The sequence below is a fragment of the Cucumis sativus genome, chromosome 1 (assembly GCF_000004075.3).
Source record: "Cucumis sativus cultivar 9930 chromosome 1, Cucumber_9930_V3, whole genome shotgun sequence".
NCBI classification, from domain to species: Eukaryota; Viridiplantae; Streptophyta; class Magnoliopsida; order Cucurbitales; family Cucurbitaceae; genus Cucumis; species Cucumis sativus.
The window spans coordinates 20,487,992-20,515,954 of NC_026655.2; the positions used below are offsets into that span (position 1 = coordinate 20,487,992).

At 36.6% G+C, this 27,963-nt stretch overlaps 2 protein-coding genes and 1 non-coding gene across 6 annotated transcripts; all 3 read left to right on the plus strand.

Annotated features, from left to right (window-relative positions):
- Window positions 1-1,017: 1,017 nt before the first annotated feature.
- LOC101207857 lies at window positions 1,018-3,968 on the plus strand. Its single transcript, XM_004149016.3, has 2 exons — window positions 1,018-1,604; window positions 2,850-3,968. The coding sequence occupies exons 1-2, from the start codon at window positions 1,177-1,179 to the stop codon at window positions 3,700-3,702; spliced, it is 1,281 nt and encodes a 426-aa protein (XP_004149064.2). The 5' UTR covers window positions 1,018-1,176; the 3' UTR covers window positions 3,703-3,968.
- Window positions 3,969-5,275: 1,307 nt separating this feature from the next.
- LOC101203756 (uncharacterized protein YNL011C) lies at window positions 5,276-23,253 on the plus strand. Of its 4 annotated transcripts, none has more exons than XM_031884674.1 (14): window positions 5,278-5,564; window positions 5,654-5,770; window positions 5,845-5,977; window positions 6,324-6,420; window positions 6,616-6,659; window positions 6,808-6,964; window positions 14,500-14,571; window positions 20,456-20,539; window positions 20,864-20,965; window positions 21,223-21,270; window positions 21,448-21,573; window positions 21,773-21,865; window positions 22,368-22,484; window positions 22,567-23,253. In XM_031884674.1, the coding sequence occupies exons 1-14, from the start codon at window positions 5,396-5,398 to the stop codon at window positions 22,570-22,572; spliced, it is 1,365 nt and encodes a 454-aa protein (XP_031740534.1). In that variant the 5' UTR covers window positions 5,278-5,395; the 3' UTR covers window positions 22,573-23,253. The 4 variants fall into 4 exon arrangements, 3 of the variants coding, with proteins under 3 accessions (XP_031740542.1, XP_011657819.1, XP_031740534.1); XR_969861.2 differs by having other exon boundaries at window positions 5,281-5,564; window positions 22,368-22,566; window positions 22,650-23,253; XM_031884682.1 differs by lacking the exons at window positions 21,773-21,865; window positions 22,368-22,484; window positions 22,567-23,253 and adding an exon at window positions 21,701-21,751 and having other exon boundaries at window positions 5,276-5,564.
- Window positions 23,254-24,575: 1,322 nt separating this feature from the next.
- On the plus strand, window positions 24,576-24,648 carry TRNAA-UGC. Its single transcript has one exon. It is a non-coding gene; the product is annotated as a tRNA-Ala (tRNA).
- Window positions 24,649-27,963: the final 3,315 nt, after the last annotated feature.

Below are 27,963 nucleotides of genomic sequence, written 5' to 3' on the forward strand. Positions count from 1 at the left end.
ATAATGTTGCCTTCCTATATAGTGCTCATATTAAAAAATTACATGCACTCAAAATTTTCATATCCTACTTAAAATCCCAAACTAATATAATGTTTGTATTAAACTCTTTACTTTTTATACCGTTCTTTTTTCCCATAATTTTAACACATAGGAAATGACGGAATAAAATGGTTAAAGGAAAGATTTTAATTATGTTATACCTAAATTGTTAAATTAATACGGTTATTAATTTGAAGTTTAATATTGTTATCTATAATATTGATCAAAATAGCAAATGTTAGACTGTTCTCTTTCTTAATATGAAGTTGAAAAAAAAATTGATATGAACTTTCTTAATAGATGATACATCTCCATCATCTTTAAAATTAAATTAAATTAACCTCATTTAATAACAATAATTGGTGTTTGGAAATTAGGTTTACTTTCTCAAAATTTCTTAAACGTTATTTTCATTATTATTTTTTATAAAAGTAAACATTAATTATTTATAGCCAACATTAAAAGAGAATAAACAGTTTTGTAAATATTTTCTTAATTTTCAAACATTTGCTTAGGATTTGAAAAAAACTCTTGAAAAGTTATACAATAAAACAAAGTAAATTAGAGCCTTTACAAATTTATAACAAACTAAATCCCTAACTAATACATTCAACCATTTTCTTTTCAAATTTTATACCCTGAAAACTATAGTTTGATGTAAAAATCACACAAGATTTTCGAGAAGATACCATTACCACTATAGATATCGTGGGTCTTATGATATAAAAAAAAATATGAATCTTTTTGTCATAGTTATTGCTCTAGATAGCAAGGGTAAGAAGAAATTATACAAATTAAACAATTAATTGATAAACACAGGCTAAATGGAATGGTTTTGAAAAAAAATCTCCATGGCAACGAAGTATTACTCAAAATATAATACGACGAAGAAGGGAAAAGGACGAAAAAGGACGAGAAAAGAAAAAAGAATAAAGACAAATACCTGTCAATGATATGAACAACTTCCATGGCTCGTGAAGAACAAATGGAAATCAAAGTGACAGCTCTCTCTCTCTCTCTCTCTCTGCTATTCACTCTCGTCTCACCATTCTTTCTTCTCCCCTTCAAAGCACTCTCTCTTCCAAATTCAGATTCCCAAAACCAGTTTCCCTCACCCTCATCCGATCCTTTTCAATCATGCCTTCTCCTTCTCTCTCCCTTTATTATTATTCCTACATACACGAATTACGCTTCCTCAGTCTCATCCGCGGATTCCTTCGTTCCAAATCATCTCGTAAGCGATTCCGTTTCCCGTCTCATCCATCATCGGATACTCTATTTCCCGAAATTGAACAGAGTTTTATTGTCCGGAAGTATGATCATGACGAGCTGCCCACCTCTTCCTCCGCGTTGCAGAGGACAGTGAAGTGCCTTCACTTCGGCGACGGAGATGAAAAAGAGAGAGCCGCGAAGGAAATTGAGAGGTTGATTAAAAAAGAGAGCGGTAACTCGAAGGTTAGAAGGGTAATTGTGGATCTTGGAGTTATTCCTGCTTTGGTGGCCATGGCGGATTCCGATCACTTCGCGGTGAAGGCCTTGATTCAACTTGCTAATCATACTTTCTTGTAAGTTCTAATCAACTAATTATTTTAATTCAATTGTGCTATATTCAAAAATTAATGAATTTTCAAATATAATTAATTGTAACATAAAAACCTCAATGAGTTAGTTTATGAAAAATGAGAAGTTTAATCAACTTAAATCATAAGTTCTAGTTGGTAAAAAAATTGGTATTTTGGATAGTTATGCCATGAGGTTTAAGCCTAGTATGTAAATGGTCTTTAATATAATAAAATTACTTTAAACATAAAATATATCACACTAAAAAAATTAGATAATTTTTTGAAAAAAAATTAAATATTAATATTTATCAATTATAACACAAATGATAGACTTCTATCACTATCTATCAAGATCTATTATTGATAAAATTTGAATATTTTGGTATATGTTAGTAAGTATTTTGTCAAATTTGTTATTTTTAACAATTTTCTTAATTAATATCAATTTATTCAAATTTGAAAATTGAAAATATGCTTTAGGATATATGGATAAAGGTTGGAGATGGTCTAGTAGCGTCTATTGTTGAAGAGATGTTATGATCCATTTTTTTTAAAAGATATTATAGATATGGTTATAACTTATAAGCACATATTGGGACATTTAGAAAACCAATCTTAACAAACTCTATATTTAGTGTTAAAATTGAGATAATTTTAGGGTTCACAAATTTTAGGTATCAAGTGGAATATGTCATACTTTTAAAATTGATAGTTTTTGTTTCTTTCTAGTGTAATGTCTCATTATCAACTAAGTTACTAAAAATACTTTATTACACATATGTAATAATCTAAGAATGAGAAATGGAAAACTCTAGACCCAAAAGGAGTGAAAACTTAGAGAGGGGTTGAAAACTTTCCTTCTTGACTTTTTTCCCCTCTTCTCTAAACTTATGCCAATTCTTTACTATAAACTTTATCATCGCCTAATTTTAACATATATGGTGACAAATGACCAAATTGAGAAGTATTAAAGAGTAGATTTTGAATTGCTATGGAACAATTAGGGGCAAATTATTTGAAAAACCATTTAAGGACTAAAACTGAAAAATTAACCAAGAAGTTGTTCACCAACAGCTAACAAACTCACGATGACTTCACTCACTCTGTTACATGGGTGGTGTTTGATTGCACCTGTTCTGCTACACTAAATACCAACTCTATAATTGTTTGGTAAGGAAGATTTTGTCCAGTTTAAGTTAGCTTTATGTTTGGTTTTGATTTTATTTCTCCATCTTTACATTGCTTCAGGAACAAAACACTAATGTTGGAGGAAGGGATTTTAACAAAGCTACCAAGGAAGGACTCATCCACCCATGAATTTCCAGAGCTTTTACTTTCACTTTCTTGTCTAGCAAACACCCAATTATTTCTTGCTTCAACAGAACCAATAATTTCATATCTCTTAACCATACTCAACAGTTTAGAATCCAACTCCCAATCCAAAACATTCTGTTTAGCAACTATATTCAACATTTCCACCATCCTAGAAAATACAGAAACCTTAATCTCCAATAGTGTAATTCCAACACTACTCAAATTCTCCATCATTAAAGAATTCTCAGAGAAAGCCCTACCAACATTGGCAAACTTGGCAGTGACTTCAAAAGGAAAACATGCTCTAGAAACCAACTCAAAATTCTCAGAGATTTTGATAGAGATTTTGACATGGGAAGAGAAACCCAAATGCCAAGAACTCTCAGCTTATATCATAATGATGCTAGCACATCAAAGCTGGGGTCAAAGAGAGAAATTGGCTAAGACCAGCATTATTGTCCCTGCACTACTGGGGTTGGCTCTGTTAGGAAGTCCATTAGCTCAAAACAGAGCTTTGAAACTGCTGCAATGGTTAAAAGATGAGCGACGAGCGAGAGTGACGGCGCATTCTGGACCTCAGGTGGGTGATGGTATAGTTGAAGTAGGCTCAGGATTCAGTGAGAAGGAGATTGAGAAAGGGAAGAGGGTGATGAGAAGCTTGGTGAAGCAGAGTTTGTATAAGAATATGGAGATAATAACAAGAAGAGCTAATGGCGGGGAATGTTCAAGTTCAAGTATTAGGAGGACTTTGGTTTCCAGTATTAGTTCTAAGAGTTTGCCTTTTTGAGAGATTTTCCTAATCCATATCACACTTGTGAACTTTCATCATCTGCCTTTTTGTATTGTATTGTTTTTTCATCTTGTGCAGATTAACCAATGCCAAATGAAATCTAGAAAATGGATTTGATATTAGATAGAGTCATAGACATGATTTCCATCTCAAACTAGGTTTGTGTGGATGGAATATGGCGAGGTTGGCATTTTACCTCTAAAAAAGGGTGTCTTTTAGACCCATTATTTTTAAATCCAACATGTTAGCTTTGCTTTTAGGAAGTGCATGATATAATCTCTATTATCTAATCGAATCTCTACTATCTAATCGAATTGCTTATCCAAAGGTACTACTAAATATAATTAGTAAATATAACACAGTGTAATCTTTTTTTTTTTTTGTTAATATTGTAACACGTACAATCTAGTTTTTAATCTCAACTTATCTTTACATATTTAAGATTTGTAGATAAAAGATATCAATTGAAGCTAAATTTTCTTTGGCCAAATTCTCTTGAATCGCTTGATCATACTTTTCCAACTATAATACCATGTTTTTTTCTTTTCTTTTCTGTTGATCATGGTTAACCTCCTTTTAGAAGAAAAACTTAATAGCGTAAAGTAATCAAAAACTTTTTTTTAAAAAAATAATGTAAATTTTGAAACATATGCCAAAAATAGGATAAATGTAAAACTATTGACAAAAGTAGGTGAGGTTATATGAAGTCGTGTACCCCGTCCACAACTTCCAGGCAGTGGATCCCACATCATCTATTTTTTACTTTATTTTTATACATATTACACTGAGCTCTACACTATTTTGTTTTCTCATTATTTATATACATTATGCATGGGTCTCACACATTATACTTTTTTTCATTATTTATATATACATACCCATATATATATATATATATTAAACATTCAAATTCTAAAAATATTTTTTTATTAAATTAATTTATTGTTTTTCCTTTTTTCTTTTATATATATTTAAATATCTCAATCTTCAATTTTTATCATTAAATTTATTTTTTCTAATTTAATTTAATTATTTCTTAATCAAAATTATACATATTTCTTTTTTCAATTTTTTAAAAACCAATAAATTAACAAAAATATGTTATTAAAAAGTATATTAAACAAATGAAAATAGTAATAATAATAATTAAGAGAAGTTAGAGTTACTCCAGAAATATAATAATAATAACACCTGAAGTCACCGACACATATTGCTAATTGAATAAAAAATTTAATGTTTATGACAAGCAAAAACACAAGAACCGATTCGATTACAAATTAAATTTAAAAAACTTAACTAAATCAATATTTATATGTGTGCGAATATGTATATATAAATAATAAAAAAAAGTAGAATGTGTGAGACACTTAATATAACGTATATAAGTAATAAGGAAATAAAAGAGTATAGAATTGCGTATAATATTTATAAAATAAAATAAAAAATAGAAGATGTAAGTTCGACTGAGGGGACGGATACACGCCTCCCGTTAGAAACACCTGTTTATCGCTATGATTTTTACATAAGTTTCAAAATTTAATCAAATTTTTAAAAAGTTCGGCGGAATGGATAACGATAATAAGTAAGTTGTATAGCAACAATGCCAAGGGTAGTGCGGAAATGAAAAAGAAAGTAATGGAAAAAAAAAGCATTGGCAAAGAGTTCACAGCCGCATAGTACGCGCGCAAATATGGCGGATACAAGCTTGGGTCCCTCACTGTGCCTCAATCTCCCAAAAACTCCTCTCCATGTTTCTTCCAGATCTTTTCTCTCTATGGCCTTTCCTCCTTCTCATTGCAATGCTTCATCCGCTTCCAATGACAATAACCCTAACCAACCCTCTCTCCTCGTATTCTCAGGTCTCACTTCCGCTCTTTCGTAATGCCTTGATTCATTTTCTCTTATGAATGATTTTGTTTGTTTTTATTTTTCCTTTTTGGTGGCGCAGGTGGAACTGCATTTAATGGCGTAATTGAGGAGCTTAAAAGCTTCACGACTCGTATAGCTCATGTTCTTCCTGTTTCCGATGATGGAGGTAGCACTGCTGAGATTGTTCGCGTTCTTGGTGAGTCTGTTTAATGACGTTTATTCTGTTTTCTGTGAATTGTGTATTCAATTTTTTAGTGAATCTTGGGATAGGTGGTCCGGCTGTTGGAGATATACGCTCAAGATGTTTGAGGTTATCTGATCAGAGTACGGCGGAGGCACTCGCTGTGCGTAGATTGTTAGGTCATCGTTTACCACTCGATGCACACCAGGCCAAATCGGAGTGGTATTTTTTTAAAACCAGCTGTCTTTCTGTAATTTTTTTAAGTCTATTTTTTTGTTCTCCATCCGGAATGATAAATGTAGCATGTTTTAACTTTTAGCTTTGGTTTCTTCATCAAGTTGCCATGAACTAAAAACAATTTGAATGAACTTACAGCCTCGTTTATTATTTTAGCTCTGTTCGTTCGTTTATTGTAGACATCTTGCAAAGTGCACATTTTGGTAACCTGTTGTCTATCTATTTCTTCGTCGAATGAACTCGGTTCTCAGTTCTTTGGTAGGTTTTATAGCATTTAGCTGACAATGATTTAATTGGAAACAGAAATCATTGGTCTATGGAAATTTGTCAGGTATGATATTGCGGAAGGAGAAAATTCTCTATGGGATGGTGTCTCAAAGCCCTATAGGGAAACTATTCGAGCATTTCTGGCCTACTTTCAGAACCAGGTATAATGTGGGCAATATTTGCCTCTTAGTTCATAATAGGCTAACTAGTTTTTTGGGTTCTTCTGATTGGCTCTCACACTCTACTTTTATGCCTCTAATCACGTTATAGTAATTCCCCATCAAGTTAAGTCTATTTCTTTTAATAAATGCTTGTAATCACGGTATAGGAAATGTAATAAAATTGATTGATTACAGATTCTTCGACGGTCTGAAATGAAATTTTGTTTCAGCAATGGAAGGTATGTGTTATAGTTTTACTTGCTCTATCATAGGTATGAACTTAAGGAAGGAAAATTGGTTAGTTGGTTTTGCTTAATACCAAATTGTGCAACTGTTTGGTTTACTATATTTTGAGCATGAGGTTACTAAGTTCCTCTATTTTTGCAGCATTGGGAATTTCTTTTTTGCAGGCGCTCGTATATTTTTCCAGTCGTTAGATGCTGCAATTTTTCTGTTTTCACGTGTTTCAGACATCCCATCGGACAGCCTTGTCCTTCCAGTGATTTCCACTAATGACAGGCTTACATTAGGATGCGAATTACAGGTATGATGCCAACATTCTTTTCCTTTTACAAGTATTGCTCAAAAGTTTATATAATACATGTCAGCTAAAACTATGAGAAAGTGCAAGAATGAGCATGGGTGCCTGAAAGAGCTAATAGTAATTTGAATTATCTCGTGCATTCAAATTATCTGTGGTGAGCCAATGTGAAGCCATTTCATTTTTTCACATTCCCGTTGGAGCGAAGGTTGCAGAGTTCTTCTTTTAAAATTTTCTTTCTAAAACCTAGTTGTTGTGAATCCCTTGATGGAATCCGTACTTGATATTAAGGTAAACTTTATTGGTAGTATTTAGTAACTGTTCTTTAGGGGTGTAAGAATACGGGTTGAACCTGAATAACTCGGACTATCCAACCCATTGGGTTAGGTTGGGTTAAAAAAAATTGATTTTTTCAGGTTGGGCGTTGAAAAATTCGGTTCAACCCAACCCAACTCGAATTAATATAATATATATATTTATTTAATAAAAAAAATTAGGTTTCTTAATTTCTTTTAGGTTGCACCGCGTCCCATCCCTCATCTCAACGTCTTTTGCTACCTTCCGCGTCCACCTCTCCCTCGTGCAACAACCTCCGCGTCTCCTCCTTCGTCTCAACTCTTCGGCGTCTCCTCCTTCGTCTCAACTCTTTGGCGTCTCCTCCTTCGTCTCAACTCTCTGACGTCTCCTTATCCATCTCAAATTGGAGACACATCCATTCCGTTCGAACCCGAGATAGCAAGACTTGTAGCTTTCGTCTGTTTCCGATCTCAAACTTCACCTCTCCTTCTCCGTCTCGTATTCGAGACATCAGTTTCGTCCGAATCCGAGACGACGGGATCCGTAGCTTCCATCCTCTCTGATCTCAACCTTTGCTTCTCCTCCGTCTCAGATTCGAGACATTTGTTCCGTCCGATTCCGATCTCATATCTCAACCCGACAACCCAATCCAACCCAACCCATATTTTACGGGTTGGGTTGGGTTGAAAACTAAATTCGAGTTGCCAACCCAAATAACCCGAAAATATGGGTTTTCTCAACCCAACCCTAGGAAGATCTTTTATCCATACCGAATTTAAACAAAATGGGATTCCTGATGCAATCAAGAATTTCGTTACTTTTTTTGTTTATAATTTTTTGCATCCTTCCTTTTCTATAATCTACCGCCCTCTTATTCAATGCAATCATCTGATGAAGTCTCATCAGACTACCTTTACCCTTACATTGTTTATAAACAAACTCAATCAAAGAATAGTAGTGAAATTCAACCTAACCCGATTTCATCCCTAGTTCTTACACAAAGGAATCAATAGCCGAATTGAGAATGTCTCAATTTGGAACCCACTCTCTTGTTATCTTGTCTTTCAAAGATGCACAAAAGCCTATCTCTCTACCTCACTTACTATTGAAAGCAATAAACACGAAACCAAGCCTCGAGGCGGATTTCAGAACAAAATTCCATCAGGGAGGGAATCGCTCTTTGGCCTAGTATACGCCCTCAAACTACATCAAACTAAAGATTAAGACCAGCAAGAAAGTCATAAATTCTGTCATTCTCTTCAATTCTAGAGTACTGCACACTATCAGTGGGATCACGCCAGACTAGTTCTCTGCATAGGTCCATTTCTTGCTAGATAAGAGAAAGCTTATTAAAAAAGGATATGACATCCATGGTTCCTTGCTTGCATTCATGAACTTGCTTTCTCAGCGTGTATAGGCGAGATGCATTCTGACGTAAATATCTTTGGCTGTTGCAGCAAACAATAACGACTTGCCAATTTGAGGTTCCATACTATTGATCAATATGGACTGAAAAATAGAGTCCTCTGCCTTCCAATATCGTTCACGTGGGTCAATTGATGGGGGGTGAGATATTTCCTCTGTCAATAAACTAACTTTATGTCATCCTTCGAGGACCATTTTTACTGACTGAGACCATGAGAAATAGTTATTTCCATTCAACTTTTCTCCTGAAAGATGATACACCGAAGACTGAGCCACTGTATTAGTCACAAAAGGAGAGGATAAATTAGGGAACGAGTTTACTGGATTCTCAGAATACATTGATACAAAAATATTGGATGTCGTCCCTAAGGTAGTCTCAAGTGCTGCTATCTGTTGTCTGAGCCCTTCCAGTTGCTGTTGAGCTATTCCCGAGGAAGCTTGCACGTTACGATTGGAATGTGTCGAAGATTCACCAACCTCAAATGTTGAGTGAATTTGAGAATTCTTAACATCGGGATGGCAGCTAGGATCAGTGGGTGGCTGGACATACAGATTTGATGGCAGAAGCGGTGGTGGCCAAACGAAATTAGGTGGCAGAACATAAATCGAGGTGTTGGGAGCAATATAGGCCGCAGATGAAGAAAAGGGATGAAAAACCGACGCGTGGGAGGCGTGCTAGGTTGGTTCGGTGGCGCGGACGACTGCAGAAATGATTGATTTATTTCGGACGTTTTCTGTAGCCGGCTTAACCATTTGTCCATGGTAGTACTCATCCGAGCATTGACGGCAACGGCTACAACGACACTAAAACTGGTGGTTGTCTCTTCTGTTTGATTTTCATCAGTGGTTTGGTTTTCTAGGGTTTCTAGGGTGTTTTCATTGTCCTGCTCTGATACCGTATTGAGAGGGGAGACAAAGAGCACACACCAATTTGTGTAAAAACCTGAGTATCGGGAGAAAAACCACGATTGTTTGTTGTTATTATTTTCTAATAATAATACAATAGGTACAAGGGAGAATAAATAGAGTATACAATGGAATAAAAAAGAAAAAGATTTAGGAAATAAGGAAAATATTTCCATAATTTTTTCATAAATATTCTAGGATTATAACAAGGAAATAACTAGAAAAAAGGAAAGGATTCCAACAGTATTATTAGTACAAGGTTCAGTAGAATTTTTCATACTTTGATCTCGAGGAGGTTCAGAGTCTTGGACCGGAGTCGGCGGCGGACTAGTAGGAGACCTGACTTCCTTTTTGAGATTCCCCTGTAATACGTTTTCCAAGAAACTTGGTTTGTGGGTAGGACTATGGGATGAGGATCGATGTCAGACACAATACTAGGAGTAGGTTCAATAAATTCAAAGGTGCTGTTAGACTCTTTACTCACACTCTCCTCCTGAAGATGGCTAACGGGAAAGTAAGGTCGGTCTTCACAGAAAGTAACATCCATAGTGAAAGTATTTTCTGGACGGTGGGTGAAAACATTTATAATCACGCTGGTGAAGGGATACCCAACAAACACACATGCCTGAGCCTGAGGGATAAATTTGGTCTGATCAGGGCCAAAATTATGGACATAAGTGGTACACCCAAACACACGAAGTGGAACCTCAGAAACAAGACGAGTAGAGGGATAAGACTCCATAAGACAATCTAAGGGAGTCTGAAGGTAGAGAATACGAGAAGACATTCTATTGATTAAATGAGTTGCTGTAAGAATAACATCTCCCCACAAGTATGAAGGAAGGGAAGTGGATAACATAAGCGAACAGGCTACTTCTAGAACTGAGGGTTTTTTCGATCGGCCACTTCATTTTGTTGAGGAGTGTAGGCGCATGAGCTTTTGTGAACAATTCCCATAGAGGCTAGAAATTCACTACGGTTATGGTTTTGGAATTCTTGGCCATTATCACTCTGAAGAATATCAATCTTTTGATGGAATTGTGTTTCAATGGTGTGATCAAAATTTTGGAAAATAGAGGAAACCTCCGATTTATCAGTGATAAGGTAGACCCAGGTAAGACGAGTGTGATCATCAATGAAAGTTACAAACCACCGTTTTCCAGATGAGGTGGTGACCTTAGAGGGACCCCAAACGTCACTATGGATAAGGGTAAACGGTTGTGTGGGTTTATATGGTTGTGAGGAAAAAGAAACCCGATGTTTTACCCGAATGCACACATCACAAGATAACGAGGAGACATCGATTTTAGTAAAAAGATTGGGAAACAAATATTTCATATAAGTAAAGTTTGGGTGACCCAACCGAAAATGCCACAACATAAAGTCATGTTCAGAAGAGCTAAAATAGGAAGACGGTAAACTAGTTCTAGAGATACTACTACTGGAGGTATCATCATCAAGGATGTAAAGTCCCTTGCTATGCCAGGCAGTGCCAATCGTCCTCTCCGAACTCAAGTCCCGAAAACAAAGAGATCCGGGTAAGAAAGTGACTTTACAGTGCAACTCACGAGTGATCTTACTGATAGATAACAAATTGTAAGAAAGCTTAGGCACATGCAAAACGTTCTGGAGAGAGGAGCCATCAAGAACTATTTGTCCTTTGGCAACGATCGAGGCTAAAGAGCCATTTGCTATTCTGATTTTCTCATTACCGGCAGAGGATGTATAAGAGACAAAGTGCTCCGAAGAACCTGTCAAGTGATATGTGGCCCTCGAGCCCAAAATCCAGGGATTTTTCCCATCAACACTAATAAGATCGAGGGACTGAGGCATACCTAACTGAGCAATGGTGCCTAGAGTAGGAGGGTCGGTTTGCCTAGTAGTAAGGCCAGTTGACTGAGAGGTACTGACAATCTCCCTAAAATCGGTATGCCCCGACCCTGAGTGCTTGTTGGAGGAACATTTGTTACCTCTTGGGGGCCGATCGTGGAGTTTCCAACACTGATCCTTGGTGTGCATTGTTTCTTGCAGTGCTCACATAAGAGGATTGGTTTTCCACTATTCTTCTCATTATCGTGGGTCGAAAATCGAGCACTAAGAGCAACAGAGTTAATCGAGCACTATTCTTCTCATTGTTTCTTGCAGTGCTCACATAAAGGTTGATGGTGCGTTGGTTAATCCAAACGGTATAACCATGAATTCATAGTGGCCTTCATGGGTGCGGAAGGCTGTTTTTTCAACATCTTCACACATACGGATTTGATGGTATCCCGCCTTCAGATCAATTTTCGAGAACCACGATGCTCCATTCAATTCATCAAACAATTCTTCAATGACGAGAATGGGAAACTTGTCCGATATTGTTACATTATTCAGTGCTCTATAGTCAACGCAGAATCGCCAGCTCCCATCTTTCTTTCTTACTAATAGTAATGGGCTAGAATACGAGCTATTGCTCAGCCATATTACCCTTGAAGTTAGCATCTCCTCCATCTCAGTCTTCTGTTGGTATGCATAGCGGTATGGCCTTACATTAACTGGGTCAGTGTCTTTTTTTTTATGGATGTGGTGCTCAATTTCTCTTCTTGGTGGTAGTTTCTCAGGCCATGTGAACACATCTTCGTATTTCTTCAAGACTACAGCTACTGATTCTTCCTCTGTCATTAGCCTTCCTTCCATGGTGCAACATTCAATCAGGAATCCTTGATCCGGAACTTTCCCATGTTTTCATCATTTTCTTCAAGCTGATTTTTGATTTAGTTGAGCTGGGGTCTCCTTTGATGATTACCTTTTTGCCTGATGGGTGAATGTTAAAGTTAAGTTTCTCCAGTCCACTTCAGTGATGCCTAACGAGTATAACCATTCCATCCCCAATACAACCTCTACTCCTCCTAGCTCCAGCGGTAAGAAATTGGCCACTATCTTCCATTCGCTCAATTTCACTTCCACTGCCTCACAGACTCCCTTGCCTTTCATTGCTATGTCGGATCCCAAAATGACTCCATAGTGTGAGGTATCTTTGGTTGCAAGCTGCAATTCCTCTACCACGTTAGTAGAAATGAAGTTGTGGGTAGCCCCACACTCAATCAGGATCACTACTTCTCTTTCTTTAGTTTTTCCCTTGACCTTCATAGTGCCCGGGTTGGATAACCCCACAACCGAGTTGATGGATAGTTCTATGACCGTCTGGTCATCATCTGCCACTTCTACCATGTTCAGCTTCTTTTTTGTATCCCCTAAATCTTCCAGAATCTCCTAGTCTTCACTTTTGACTACAACCATTCTGAGTTTTCTCTGCTCCCTCACCTTACACTCGTGGCCATGGGAAAATTTTTCATTACAGCGAAAGCATAAGTCTTTCTCCTTCCTGGTTTGGAATTCTGCATCACTCAACCTCTTTGATGGTCGTTCTTTTTTTACCTCTTCGGTCCCCACTTCTCTCAGTGTGATTGTTCTCATAGGCCACGTGTTATTACCTTTGTTCTCATTATTACTCACATTCCCGCCCCAGATTTGGATTTTAAAAGATTGGAGTAGTAGGAATTACCTCATGCGTACCCTTTGATATTGGCCTCATTATGAATGATCTCCCGATTCTCCACGAGTTGTGCTAATTGCATCATTTGGGCTAAATCAACTGGTCGGCTGAATTCAACTTTTGCCTTGATCCATGGTAATAACCCATTCAGGAAGGTCTGTTCAACCACTTGATCTTCCTGGCCTGATAACGACGCCGTTAGTTTGTCAAATAGGTTCCGATATTCTTTTACCGTGGTTTCTTGTCCGATCCTCAGGAATTGGCTGCATATCGATCCTTCCCTTGCTGATCGAAATCGCACCAATAATCTTTCCTTTAGGTTTGACCATCCTATGAATTTCTCCCGCTCTTCTGGTTCGTCGAAGTTGATCGTCGCAACTGTCATTTTTTTGGAGTCTGTCAGCTTATGAATATGGAAGTACCTATTGGCACGAAACAACCAGGAGTCTGGGTCTTCGCCATTGAACATGGGCATTTCTTCCTTCTTGAATTTACTTCGATCATTATTTTTATCGCTTTCCTCCTTCTCACTTGAGTTCGATTCTTCATTTGATTCGTATACCTTCGCTTTCATTTTACTAGACGCCTTTTCTGATTCCGGTGTTGATGAGGATGGATCCTTCATCATGTGATCATGCTCTCGATATATTTCAGATTTTTCTGTTGTTACTGTGTGTTTAGTTCATTCTGTACGTCGATCTTCTCCATATGTTTCGTCATCTTGGCTTCGTGTTCTGGTAGTCGTTGTAGATCGATCTTCATACTCGCGATCTCTTGCTCCATGGTTTCAAACCTTTCCTCTATCTGTTTCATCATCTTTTTGTCGCTTGTCCAGGATGTACATGCTCTGATACCAATATGATGGAATCCGTACTTGATATTAAGGTAAATTTTTTTGATAGTATTTAGTAATTGTTCTTACACAAAGGAAAGGAATTAATAGCTGAATTGAGAATGTCTCAATTCGGAACTCACTCTCCTGTTATCTTGTCTTTCAAAGATGCACATAAGCCTATCTCTCTACCTCACTTACAAATTCCACACCCTTCCCTCTTTCTTAGCATTTGTTTATACTAACAGTATTAACTAATTTCTCAATTACCTGACTAATGACTTGACTAATAGCCTAATTAACTCTTCTTCTTTCTTCTACTATATTGGTGTATGATAGGGGTCTATCATCCTTTTCATACTTTCTCCTCTATTCTCAAGACCACTTAAAATTTTCTTGATATAGTTGTTTTTTCTGTAAAGATTCTGATACAGTTGTTAAGTTTCTTCAATGCTGCCTTGGGTGGGACACATGAATTTGAACTATGAATAAGAATACCATCTACTTTTTAAGCATTTTTTTTCTTCAATTTGCTTGCAGAACGGGACAATAATACGTGGCCAAAATGAAATCTCTCATCCAACGACTGGACCTTCAGAAATTATAAATAAGGTACAGTTTATGTGACACCAATTCTTATAGTTCATTTCTAACTGTGATATTTGCTTACTGGTAAGTGATAATTATAGTTACAAGGATGCTAGGCCTCCAATCATCCAAGTTTACCAAAGGGGGGGGGGGGGGTAAAAGGGGAAATTTCATCTAGACAACATGTTCATTAGGATGACCAGTGGTGCTAACAACATGTGGCAACAGCAGAAAGGGAATATATATTTAGGTGTTTTGTTCTAGGGTTGATCATCTTGGTTACTATGCATTTTTTAATGAACTTTGTTCATTGGGGAGAGAGCAGCCCTCTTACTTGGCTGATCAGCTTGTCTGGAACTCTTCTGTGAAGCTTATGATTCCATATTGAATATATACATATATCATCTTCTCTCCATTTTACTGTGTTGTGAGTGTGCTGCAAATATGCTGTGTTATTTTTGTGTGTGTTGGTTTGGATCTTTCGTATGTGAAACAAGAACCTACCGTTGGTATTAGAGCCGTTCAACACTCTGGGGAGGTGGAAGAAAATGATGTAAAAACTAATAGAGGACCGTTTAGCCGCTTTAGAAGCTGCAGTTGAAGTGATAAAACAAGAGGTGCAGAGATTACCGATTCTGGAGAAGACAGTGGAGAAAATGCACTCATTGTTAGTGGAGATGTACAAAGACCGTCAGTGGTACTCGGGAAGATCGGAATTGGTCGGTACTAGCACCGGAAAAAGGAAGGTTAGAACATATGACATCAATGAAGAGGAAGAAGGGGAAACATATTTAAACGCGAAAACAGGGGTAGGACAAGGCCGGATTAAATTTAAAATGTTAGAGATGCTGGTTTTTAATGGTGACAACTTGGATGGCTGGTTTTACCGGGCGGAACACTATTTCCAATTACACCTTTTGACTGAGCAAGAGAAATTGAAGATCATCGTGGTTCGTCTGGAAGGGAAAGGTCTCAGCTGGTTTCATTGGGTAGAGAATAAAAAACGCTTCCGATCATGGAGGGAATTGAAGGAAAGGATATACCGTCGATTCCGTTGTAGAGAACAGGGGACGAGGTGCGCTAGATTTTTAGCCATAAGGCAAGAAGGAATGGTGAATGATTATTTGCAGAAGTTTGAGGAACTCTCGGCACTGTTACCGGAGATGGCAGAAGACGTGTTGGAGGGGACATTCACGAATGGGTTGGACTCGATAATTAGAATGGAAGTTTTCGCCATGCGGGCCATGGGCCTGGAAGATATGATGGATGCTGCTCGTTTAGCTGGAGAGAAAATTGAGATGGTTCGAATCGCTCAGGGGCCCATATACAAGAGATGTGAAAACGGCCCAAAAACCCTTAGTGAAAAATACAGAGAGACCTAGTATGAAAATAGTTACCTAGCTAAAAAAGCTCCCGCCCAAACAAACTCTTCACTCCATTCACAACATAATACATCGGGAGGAGGCAACAACACGAAAATCCTTTTTGAAGATGGACCGATTCGTAGCTACAGGCGAGACGGGGAAAAGGCTTATGTTATAAATGTGATGAGCCGTTTAGCAAAGGACATCGCTGCAGGAATAAAGAACTTTGCCTTTGTGTAGTAGCTGACGACTTGGAAGATACGGAGATGGACGATATGTTGGCCGACGAGGCGATGGTAGAAGTGGGTCCCGTGATGGAGTTGTCGCTTAACTCGGTGGTAGGACTCACAACACCGAGAATGTTCAAGGTCAAGGGCACGATGGAAGACCAGAAGATTGTGATCATGATTGACTGTGGGGCCACTCACAATTTCATCTCCTTAAAACTTGTGGATGAGTTGAAATTACCCATGGCAGAGACCACCAACTGCGGGTCATTATGGGTTCATGAAAAGCAGTTCAAGGAAGAGGAATGTGTAAAGATATCACGATGGGGTTGCCGGTTTTGAGCATAGTGGAAGATTTTTTACCATTAGAGCTAGGCAATCTGGATATGGTGCTGGGAATGCAATAGCTTTGTAAACAAGGGGCTATGACCGTGGACTGAAAAGAACTCTCCATGACGTCTGTGTCTGGGAAAACGAGAGTTATCTTAAAGGGAGACCCCTCTTTGTCCTTGAAAATGCTAGTAAAGTCATGGCAGCTGGAAGACCAAGGTTTTCTTATCGATTTCAGAGCCATAGGCATCTCAATGATTGATCGATAGATAATAGTTAAGGAAGCAACTCCAACTAGAATTTGAAGATGTATTTAATATGCCGGCGGAGCTACCACCTAGAGACAGATTGACCACCGAATTCAGTTAAAGGAAGGGACATATCCTATCAACGTGAAACCTTACCGTTCCCCACATGCCCAGAAAAATGAAATTGAGAAGCTAGTGAATGAGATGCTAGATTCTGGGATTATACGACCGAGCGTCAGTCCTTTTTCTAGTCTAGTAGTCCTAGTTAAGAAGAAGACGGGGGATGGAGGTTTTGTGTAGATTATCGAGCTTTGAACAGAGCGATGGTTCCCAATAAATTTCCGATTCCTATGATTGACTAGTTGTTGGATGAACTGAATGGGGCAAGCGTTTTCTCCAAGGTTGATCTCAAATCTGGGTATCAACAGATCAGAGTGCGCGACGAGGATGTGAGGAAGACGGCTTTTCGAACGCATGAGGGACACTACGAGTTTCTAGTCATGCCATTCGGCCTCACCAATGCACCCGCGACCTTCCAAGCTCCTTATGAAGCAGGTTTTTCGACCTTATTTATGTAAATTCTTGATGGTTTTTTATGAGATATTCTTGTGTACAACAAGGATGTGGAGACCCATTTGGAGCACCTTACAATGGTGTTTCAACTGTTAAGACAGCATTGCCTCTTTGCTAACCGAAATAAATGTCATTTTGCGAAAGACCGGATTGAATATTTGGGCCATTGGATTTCTGCCAAGGGAGTTGAGGCTGACCAAGAGAAAATTAAAGCCATGTTGGAATGGCCAATGCCGAAGAACGTAAGGGAGCTTAGAGGGTTTTTGGAGCTGATTAGGTATTACCGGCGGTTTGTAGCAAACTATGGTGCCATTGCTACCCCTTATGCGGTTGACCAAGAAGAATAATTTCCGTTAGTCGGATGAAGCAACAAAAGCATTTGAATCCCTCAAGAAAGCCATGTTTACACCGTCGGTTCTAGCACTATCGGATTTCCAGTTGCCTTTTGAAATAGAAACAAATGCGTCGGGGTTCGGATTAGGTGCAATATTATCACAGAGCAATAGGCCGATTGCTTATTTCAATAAAAAACTATCAGAAACAGCACATGAAAAATCAGTTTATGAGGGAGAGCTCATGGCCATAGTGTTGGCGGTGGAAAAATGGCGGCACTACTTGTTGGGCCATCGCTTTGTGGTGTATACTGATCAGAAAGCCTTGAGGCATATCCTGGAACAAAGAGAGTTGATATCGGGTGTTAAAAAATGGCTATTGAAATTAGTTGGGTTTGACTTTGAGATATATTATCGCGCGGGACCGAAGAACAAGGCAGTGGATGCTCTTTCACGCATTCCGATTGAGGTCCACCTGAATGTGATTACTGTTCCATCTTTGCTAGATACCGAGGTGGTAGAAAGGGAAGTTCAGGAGGATGTGAAACTAAAGGCAGACCCGGATTGCATTCCTCGATATGCGGTTCGACAAGGCAAGCTGTTTTATAAAGGCAGATTAGTTCTTCCTAAGAAATCGAGCTTAATTACAACCATCTTGCACACTTTCTAGGACTCGGTTATTGGGGGACATTTGGGTCATACACACCCATAAGCGAATCACAGCAGAGCTGTTTTGGGAAGGAATGAAGAAAGACGTCAAGTTATATGTGGATCAATGTCATGTGTGCCAACAAAGTAAGGTTCAAGCGCTGTCTCCGGCCAGGCTGCTGTAGCCTCTTCCTATTTCCAATCGTATTTAGGAAGACATTGCCATGGATTTTGTAGAGGGATTGCCACGATCCAAGGGGTTTGATACAATATTGGTGGTAGTCGACCGCCTAAGCAAGTATGCTCATTTCATAACCTTGGGCCACCCATTTTCGGGCAAAATGGTAGCTATGGTGTTAATCAAGGAAGTGGTGCGTCTTCATGCGTACTCGCATTTGATAGTATCCGACCGAGATCGAGTGTTCCTAAGTCACTTTTGGAAAGAGTTATTCCGATTGTAAGGCACCCAACTAAAAAGAAGCACGGCCTATCACCCACAAACGGATGGGCAATCAAAGGTTGTTAACAAATGCTTGGAACTATACTTGAGGGGTTTTTGTCACGAGAAACCAAAGACGTGGAGTGATAAGATTGCGTGGGCCGAGTATTGGTACAACACCAACTACCAAACTTCATTAAAAAACGCTCCTTATGCTGTAGTTTATGGACAGCACCTGCCACTTATAATTTCTTATGACCAAGCAGGCACCACCCCAAATGATTAGGTGGAATATCAATTGCAAGCACGAGACGAAATGCTTATTGCCCTAAAGGGTGATTTGAAACATGCCCAAGAGCAAATGAAAAAGTTTGCCGATGTGCATTGTAGAGACGTGGTTTTTGACATTGGGGATTGGGTATATCTGAAATTACAGCCCTACAGACAGCAATCAGTCGCTAAGAAGCGATGTGAAAAGTTATCTCTCAAATATTTTGGGCCTACATGGTGTTGGGTAGAGTGGGAGAGGTGGCCTATTTGTTGGACCTGTCGGAACCGCCAAAATCCAACCGGTTTTCCATGTATCACAACTTAAGAAGGTGGTGGGAGACAAGCATACAATCCAATCAGATATAACCGTGCTCAATGATCAAATGGAGTTTGTTTTGGAACTTGAAAACGTGACCCAAATTCGTTGGAACGATGCTGAATGAGATTGGGAATATTTAGTCCAATGGAAGGATCAGCCAAGCCATGAAGCAACATGGGAGTCCTACGCTAACCTTACTAATCAATACCCAAACTTCCACATTGAGGATAAGGTGGCTCTTCTCCATGGGGGTATTGCTAGGCCTCCATTCACCCAAGTTTACCATTGGAGGGGTAAAAAGGAAAATTCCACCTAGACAACATGGTTGTTAGGATGATCGGTGGGCCTAACAACTCGTGGTAAAAGGACCACTGATCATCCTAACAACTTGTGGCAGCAGCAGTAAGGGAACATATATTTAGGTGTTTTGTTCTGGGGTTGATCATCTTGGTTATTATGCATTTTTGGATGAACTTTGTTCATTGGGGGAGAGAGCAGCCCTCTTACTTGGCTGATACTTGTCTGGAACTCTTTTGTGAAGCTTATGATTCCATATTGAATATATACATATATCATCTTCTCTCCATTTTACTGTATTGTGAGTGCTGGAAATATTGTGTTGTTTGTGTGTGTGTTGGTTTGAATCTTTCGCATGTGAAACAAGAACCTACCAAAAGGCTCATCAGCCATTGATCAAACTGCAGTGTGGTGTTTTGTATAAATGCTTTTAACATTCATGACCTGGGACTCCAATTCATGGAAACGATGTGTAAATGAGTTAGTGTGAAGGGGTTGATCATGGGAATGTGAAATGATCTTGCTTATGCAAATAGTGTGGTTTAAAACCTGAAATTAATTTATTTTGAGGATTTTGTTCAATGACTTGGATTACTCAAGTCAAGTTGATTGTTTATCTAAAATTTTCACATAAAACCAGTCAGATGGCTAATCTGGCCCAATGACTCGTCCAACTTCTTTATTAACTCATTGTTTTCATCATAATGATTATCCTTCATATTAAACTTAAAATACGTAATTGTCACTGGTTTCTGTGATGATTCGATGTTGTAGTTGGAAATTCCTTTGCATGTGGTTAGACGGTTAGATGTAGAGGTGGTTACAGGTTTTCTTATTTACTCGAATGTGGAAGTCTAACAGGGAAACAGTTTGGCTCCTGCACTTCCTTCAAGAATAAAGAGAGTATTCTACATGTCAAGTGAGGGATGTAATTTGCTGCATGAGGTAAATGACGTACCCACTGTAACTTGATCATAATGCAGACTACTTAAGTTACCTACTTCTGTTACGTGTCTTTTGTTATCAATCTAGTGCAGGGTGTTGTCCAAGAATATTGGTTTATGTTTGATTTTTTCCCTAATTCTGTTTAAGGTGTATTATCAACTTATCAATGAGTACTGAATGGAAGCATCTTGATTCTTGTCTTTGGGCCTTTTTTTCTTTATTACCTATTTGAATACCATATGTAACAAAAACGCTACTCTTTAAAATGCTTATTCAAACCTGATTTCCATAACTCATGGTAATTGCAGTGCTTTCATTAATTAGGTTTTCCCCCCTGTAAATCCTGTTGTCCTCAACCAGTTGAATGAGGTGGACTGCATTGTTTATGCTATGGGATCGCTCTTCACTTCCATATGCCCATCACTGGTAAAAGTTTTTACTTACAAGCATTCTATCATTAGATTTGGCTTACTTTGACTTACTTGGTACACGACTTTGTAGCTTGCTAAAAAATACACTTTTTTTTTCTATTGCTATGAATCATATGATTATGTAATGGTATGATGAGTTTATAGTTTTAATTTTCTGCCACCATCTTCATGTTGTTTTCCTTTTATAAAACATGCTATTATGTGGCATTCAAACTTAACGCTAAATGTTTCACCGTTTATGGATTGTTTTAGGTGTTGCTTGGAATTGGTGAGATCATTTCATCAAGATCCTGCCCGAAGGTAAATTTGTTCAAACCTGAACAATGAGTTCCACACTGTTATCTGCTAGATGGCCCATTTATGATAAATTAAATTTTTTTGCTTAGAGTTTTCAGTTTCCTTTTTTTGGTTAGTTCATCCATTAATCAGTACTGAATCTTAAACACGTGGCATTGATTTGCATCATTCCAATGACAGGTGCTTCTGTTGAATGGCACACATGATCGCGAGACTAGTGGTTTCACTGCTTCTTGTTTTACAACTGCCATTTCAGATGCTTTAAATAGAACTTATGGAGACACGCATAATTGTTTAAATAACACTGTAAGTTAATTCTTCCAAGTAAAAATTTAAATGAATAAATCATACCTTGTGAAACAGGATAATATTTTGTCTAGTGACAAATATTTCAGCTGTCATATTATATTACCTAATTCTTGATAGTTTTTAGTTTTACTTTCAGAAAATACGTCAATGGGTCACTTAAGAAAAATATTTCTGTTGCAATCTCTTATGCATGTAGCCGGATCAGTACATCAACACTATTTTGGTGCCCAAAGATGGTGAGATTCCAGTAGATTTTCAAGCCTTGGCTGCACAAGGAATCTTTGATGTGGTATGCTCGAGAACATTTCTATTGATAGTAATTTAGTATTATCTGTTGGTGATATATAATTAAATTTTCTTTCAACCACGAGCATAAGCTTTTGGATGAATTGGTGGTTTAATATGGTATCCAGAGCAGGTGGTCCAGGAAAGTCGTTTCCTCCCCAATTAAATTTAATTTTCATTTGTTGGGCCTTTCAAATATTTCAAGCCCACAAGTGAGGGGAGCGTTGGTGATATATAATTAAATTTTCCTTCAACCACCACCTTAAATTTTTGGGTGAATTGGTGATTTAATATTATGATCGACACAACACATTCAACATAATCACTTTCTTTTATTTTGCAATGGAATAAGCATCTTTGCAAATGACGTACCCAGCAGAATTTGACTTCTGAGGGCACAGATTTGACAGTTTTTTCGTCAGTGTTGGATTGCACTTGCTATTAGTGATGAGTAATTGCCTTAATTTGTGCTATTTTGGTGCATAATTAAAATCCAACTTCTGCAGATTGTTGTTGATTCCGTACGCGATTCTAAAGTTGGTGTAGTATTTGATCCCAAATCTTTGATTGGAACTCTAGCGAAGTTGATTGCAAGATATACAAGATCACATATCTCAGTACAGGTTTAAATGATAGTAAATGGGATTCATGGGAACGTACGCACTTGAATATGCTTCAACCAACCTCTTACTATTTGCATTGCAGGTTTGAACTCTCTAATATACCTACTTAATCTATCCAATGATAAGACATGCTCCTCAGATGAACATTTTGAAATGTCAATACAGGAGCAGACCCACTTTTATTGTCTGGCCTTTTACCTGCCCTCGCTGTATTCGCACAATCGTTGCAAAGTTTGTTTGATTCATCCCCAAGTATTTTAGTCCATCTCCTGTAAAGAAGTTACCATACCATCCAATCTTTATTAATGTATTTAAAATATGGTTTTACAACGTAGTTCAGGAACATGGAAAAACCCTCACCCGAAACTAACTCTGATTATGCTTCTATCTATTTTCTATTTTTCTCTTCTTAGTAAGATTCATCCTAAGAAGCATTGATATTGATAGGTTTATTGTAGATTGATATCTGTTGTAATAGCTCGTGGGACAAGTTCTCTATTGTGGTGTCCTTAGCAACAAAACCACCTCTGGTTATCTCTAGGTGTATGATAAAGGAGGTTATGAATTGAACCTACTGGGATCCACCTATCTAGGTGATGGACATATGGCAACAACTACCCCATGACCAAGGAGGTGGATGCCAATTGTGATGGGAAATTATTTGAGATTTTTTTCAGTGGGAATATTCGACGATGATTATTTGTTTGAGTAAGCCATCAAATCCCATACTGTGGTGCGCCTTTTATTTGATGATTTGATCTTTCCTTCATTATTATTTTCTCAATTTGTTTTTTCCTTATTAGATCTTCAAATTGAATGAAATGACAAACTAAATTTCTCCTTGAGAAAGTCTTGCTGCTTCGACTCAAAGATCGCAACAAGACAACGGTAAATGGCTTACCACTACTCAAAAACTTGTTTGAGTTTATGCAATGATTGCTTGGTGAGTAGGAAAGCAATACTTGGATTCATATCCAAAAAGGATCCCTTGGATTGGTTCACATGTTCTTCCACTATTATTACATCTGAATAATTGTGAACCAAATGTTACAAATGATTTTAGTAAAAAATAAAGCTCTAGTTTTAATTTCTTTTTTTAAAGTCATGGATGCTTCTAATGAACTTGGTTCAAGTAGACAAGGAGACAGAGACAACCATTCAAGTCTTGGAGTTAACATTACAAGAATTCAATAAATTTTGTAAACTAAGATGTGATCTCAAATAATATTCTAATTCAAAGTCACGGCTAAACATGGCTGTGAGAAACAGACTCCAAGTCGTGTTTTGACTTTTTGGTTGCACATCTCATGTTCGGGCTTTTAAGATTCATAAAAAAAAATCAAAGAAACCTATAGATAAGGAAATGGGGGGTTTCGTTATATACGAGAATTATTGACAGGAAGCTCCCTCAAGATAGAGAAACGATTGGAGTAAAATGGGTTTTACAAAATAAAGTTAAATGAACGTCACAAAGAAAATTTCATAATAAAGGGGTAGGATAAACATAGGTATGCATTATTGTAATCAAAATGCTTAATGCATTCAGTTTTAACTGGAATTGTCACACATATAAGACTGACATATCAATAAGTTAATAACGGTTCAACATAAATTCACACGTGTGAATATATATAGATGTTGTATGGTTTTTACTTTCATCTCCAATTTTCTTTATTGGTTAACTATATTTTACTAATATATATTTTTTTAGAATTTAACTAAGAATTCAACCATTTATACTTATATAATGAAATATTTATAAAACGAAGTTAAACAATTTAAAATTTCCTCTATTTAGCTGTTCATTGAATAATTTTTTCTATTAATTTCTGGGAGATTCTTTTCTTTTATGAATAAGAAAATCTTTCACAGCAGTTTACAGTTAAAGTAACGCTTAAGATAAAACTAAAGATTTATTTATTAAAAAATAACATAATGAAATACATAAAAAAAATGGAAAATAAGTTTTGGAGTTATTTTAAACTACATACTGCAATAGCAGGAAAATTCCATACGAGGGGTGGGTTTCTTATTAGAACAAGTTAAAATTTTATTATAATTTAAATTTAAAATAGCTTGTAGACATCAATTGGGGATGTAGCTCAAATGGTAGAGCGCTCGCTTTGCATGCGAGAGGTACAGGGTTCGATCCCCTGCATCTCCAAAATTACTTTTTTCATTTAAAAACATATTTGCCATTTGTTCAGTATATATCTTTGCCATACAATTTGTTTTAGTAACCAAAAAAAAAAGTAAAGGAAGTAAAGGTGTGATTTCTCAAGATTTGTATCAATCTTCTCAAAATAAGAAAATGCTGGTGTGAATCCAACACAGCAAAGAAAAAGTAAATGTGTGATTTCTCCTGATTATTGTACTCATCTTCTCCAAATAAAAAAAATTTAGAAAAGAAGTAAATGTGTTATTTCTCTCTATTATTGTACCCATCTTCTCAAAATAGGAAAAAATGTCTTGCATAAAGAATTCCTCTTATGGATTATCCCAAGTGGAAATAGCGTAAAATTTTCACCTTTATTCAATGAGCTTTGTGCCTTCTTTTTAATTTGTTTACATTTTGCATAATAACGCTCAAATTTTTCAATAATACTCCTTAAATTTGTTCCTTTTTTCTTAAAAAAAGATAATTGCGTTCATACGAAAATTTGTAAATGAATCAATCCAAACTTCCATGGTACAATCTCTATTACTAATTTTTATTTTAATTGAGAAATCCAGTGAAAAGAAGGCAGGCCTACCATAAGAGACCCACATGAGAGGCTAAATTTTGAATAGAAGAATCCAAATCATGATTTGTTTCATACAAAAAAATGTACTCTATGATTGACATCTCTAAACAACTTTGGGGAATGTGCAATTTGGCCATTTCTAAGTGGACCTTCACCATTTCCTTTTCTACAATACAACTGCAACCCACCCTTTGTTTTAGGGCAGGGTTGACTCTTCCATTGCCCACCCCTACCATTCGTTCAATTTTACTGTTATCAGAATCGCATACTCTCTATCGTTGCTTTTTTATGTTTACGTTATATATTTGTTTTTATAAATATTAGTTGTAAAAGTTTATGTATTGTGTGAATGTAGATAATACTATCTTAATCTTAGAAATTGTTTCATGTACCATTCATAATTAAAAAGGCGATATAATCCCTGATTTCTTTTCCTCTTTTGGACTATAATACAAAGTGCTTTTGCTTGCCTCTTAACATGCAATATTTTATCTTTACATCCTTTTCCTTTCTAATTAAAGAGTTCAAACTTTTATTTTTCAAACAGTGAATTTGGCTTCTTCTTCTGTCTTTATTTTGATTTGTTGATTAAAAAAAACATGTTGGAGTCCAAGTTTGGTTACTTTATTATCATATTACCTAAGATTCTCTTTATGCAAATCTAAACAAATAATTATGTATGGGATTATACATTGTAAATCCTACAAGAGATCCTAATTTGTCACAGTTAGAGTAGGTACTGATGTGACTCTACATTAACTGGTGCTACAAATATATGAATGCTACATTATTTAGTGTGAATATTGATTTTGTAATTTTGTTCTATATATATATCTTTCTTTCTTTGTTTTGAAATATTTGAGGAATAGCTAGTCATATTCAAAGTGTACTCAAAAACTGAGTTGAAAGACACTTCAATTTTGTAACATGTAGTACCCCTAAGTTAGCTTTATCTCATTCTCATCTTCCTTATTGGACTTGAAGAGTTGGCTTCTGACATCTTTTTTCTTTGGAAGATGGGACCAGAACAGGAATAATATGTATGTAGTTCAAATATTTAGTTGGGAAAAATTGAAATCTACTTCTAATGTTAGAGGAGGGGAGAAGTTATTGGTTTAAATGTCCAACCTTAGTTTGTACTAAAAGATAATTACAAAACAATTATCATATTGAAAGATGAAGGGTAATTAATTAAGCATTTTTATAGGACAATTAATGGTTGGTTATCCATAATTATTGGATTTAAAAAAAAAGTCGAAACTTTAGCAACAATGGGTCCCTTCCCTTTGCAATTTGCAAACCTAAATCATAATTGAGAAGAATTATTTTGCTTAACAAACTCCAAAAGTTATAACTTTCCTTTTCTTTCCGCTTCTGTTTTTGATTGGAAGTTGCTATTTTTATTTTTTATATTAAAACATGCAAGCTTCTTTTCCTTCACAATTAAAATTGATGCAATACAAGGATAAAAGTGTTAGATATTATATTAAATTTTACTTCACTTGTAAGCTTAAGTTTATAGGTCAATCAAATCGTTGCGTTTAGGATGATGTGAAAATTTATAGTAAAATTAGGTTGTGAAGTCAAAGGATCAAATACCTTCTACGTGAGTTGGATGTTTGAAATTCGAAAATGAATTTGAGACTTTAAAATTTAAAATAATAGATTGAATTAGTCTGGTGTTTGATGCGTTGAATTATTGAGAAAGGACAAGGAATGATGGGGTGTTGGAAGTTTGAAAGGAAATGAAATGGAAAAATGGGATTTGAGTTTGGTGAGTGAAATTAGGTTTTAGAAGGTTGAGGAAGGAAAATGCAAAGGCTAAACCCCACTTGTGAGTTTGGATATCATAATTTCATATTCTCTCTTCTCTCTTCTTTGCCACAATGGTTTTGTCACTTAACCGCTCTTTCTTCTCAACTTTCCTTTCACATTACATCAATCCTCTTGTTTTCTTTCTTATTATATTCTTTTTATTACTCTTCCCATTATCTTCTGTATTTTCACGCACTAATTAAAAACAATATTCACAAATCACAATAATAAAGCCATTATTAAAATGTTCATAAACAAAAACTATACACTTTATATCAAAACAAATCTTCTCATTTCCATATTTAACATATTTTATTAAATAATTGGTATAAACTTATCTATCTAGCTAACAAATTTTTTGAATTAAATACGAATTTTAATTCATAACATATTTAAGGGCTACGTATATTAGGAAGGTTTAAATAGTAAAGAAGAAACAAAACAATGGGGTCACGTGTGGAGGACTTGACTTGCATTATGGTTGGTTTAGGGTAAAATGCCCCCGTGACCATGCAGACCTATGCCTTTTTACTTCTTAATTTCAACCAAAATTATTGGACCAATATTTTGGTTATGCAGACCTATGTGCCCAAGAAAGATGAGTGCATTTTAATTTAAATATGTTTAGGCGATGATTCTAATCTAAACCTATATTTGTTTATCGAATTCTAATTTATGACATTCTTAAAATGCTTTAATTCCTTGTTTTGAGCGTGATAAAGAAAATCAAATGTATGAAGACACGAATTAGAAATACTACCTTTAATTAATTGGGTTTTTTTCCTTCTCTCTTCTCGATAATCCTATCTTTGCTTTGAACCCAATAATGTTAAAGAAATGTCAATGATTTTTATCCAACGCACGTTACCTAAACATGTGAACTCTCTCTCTCTCTCTCTCTCTCTGTCTTTCCATATATC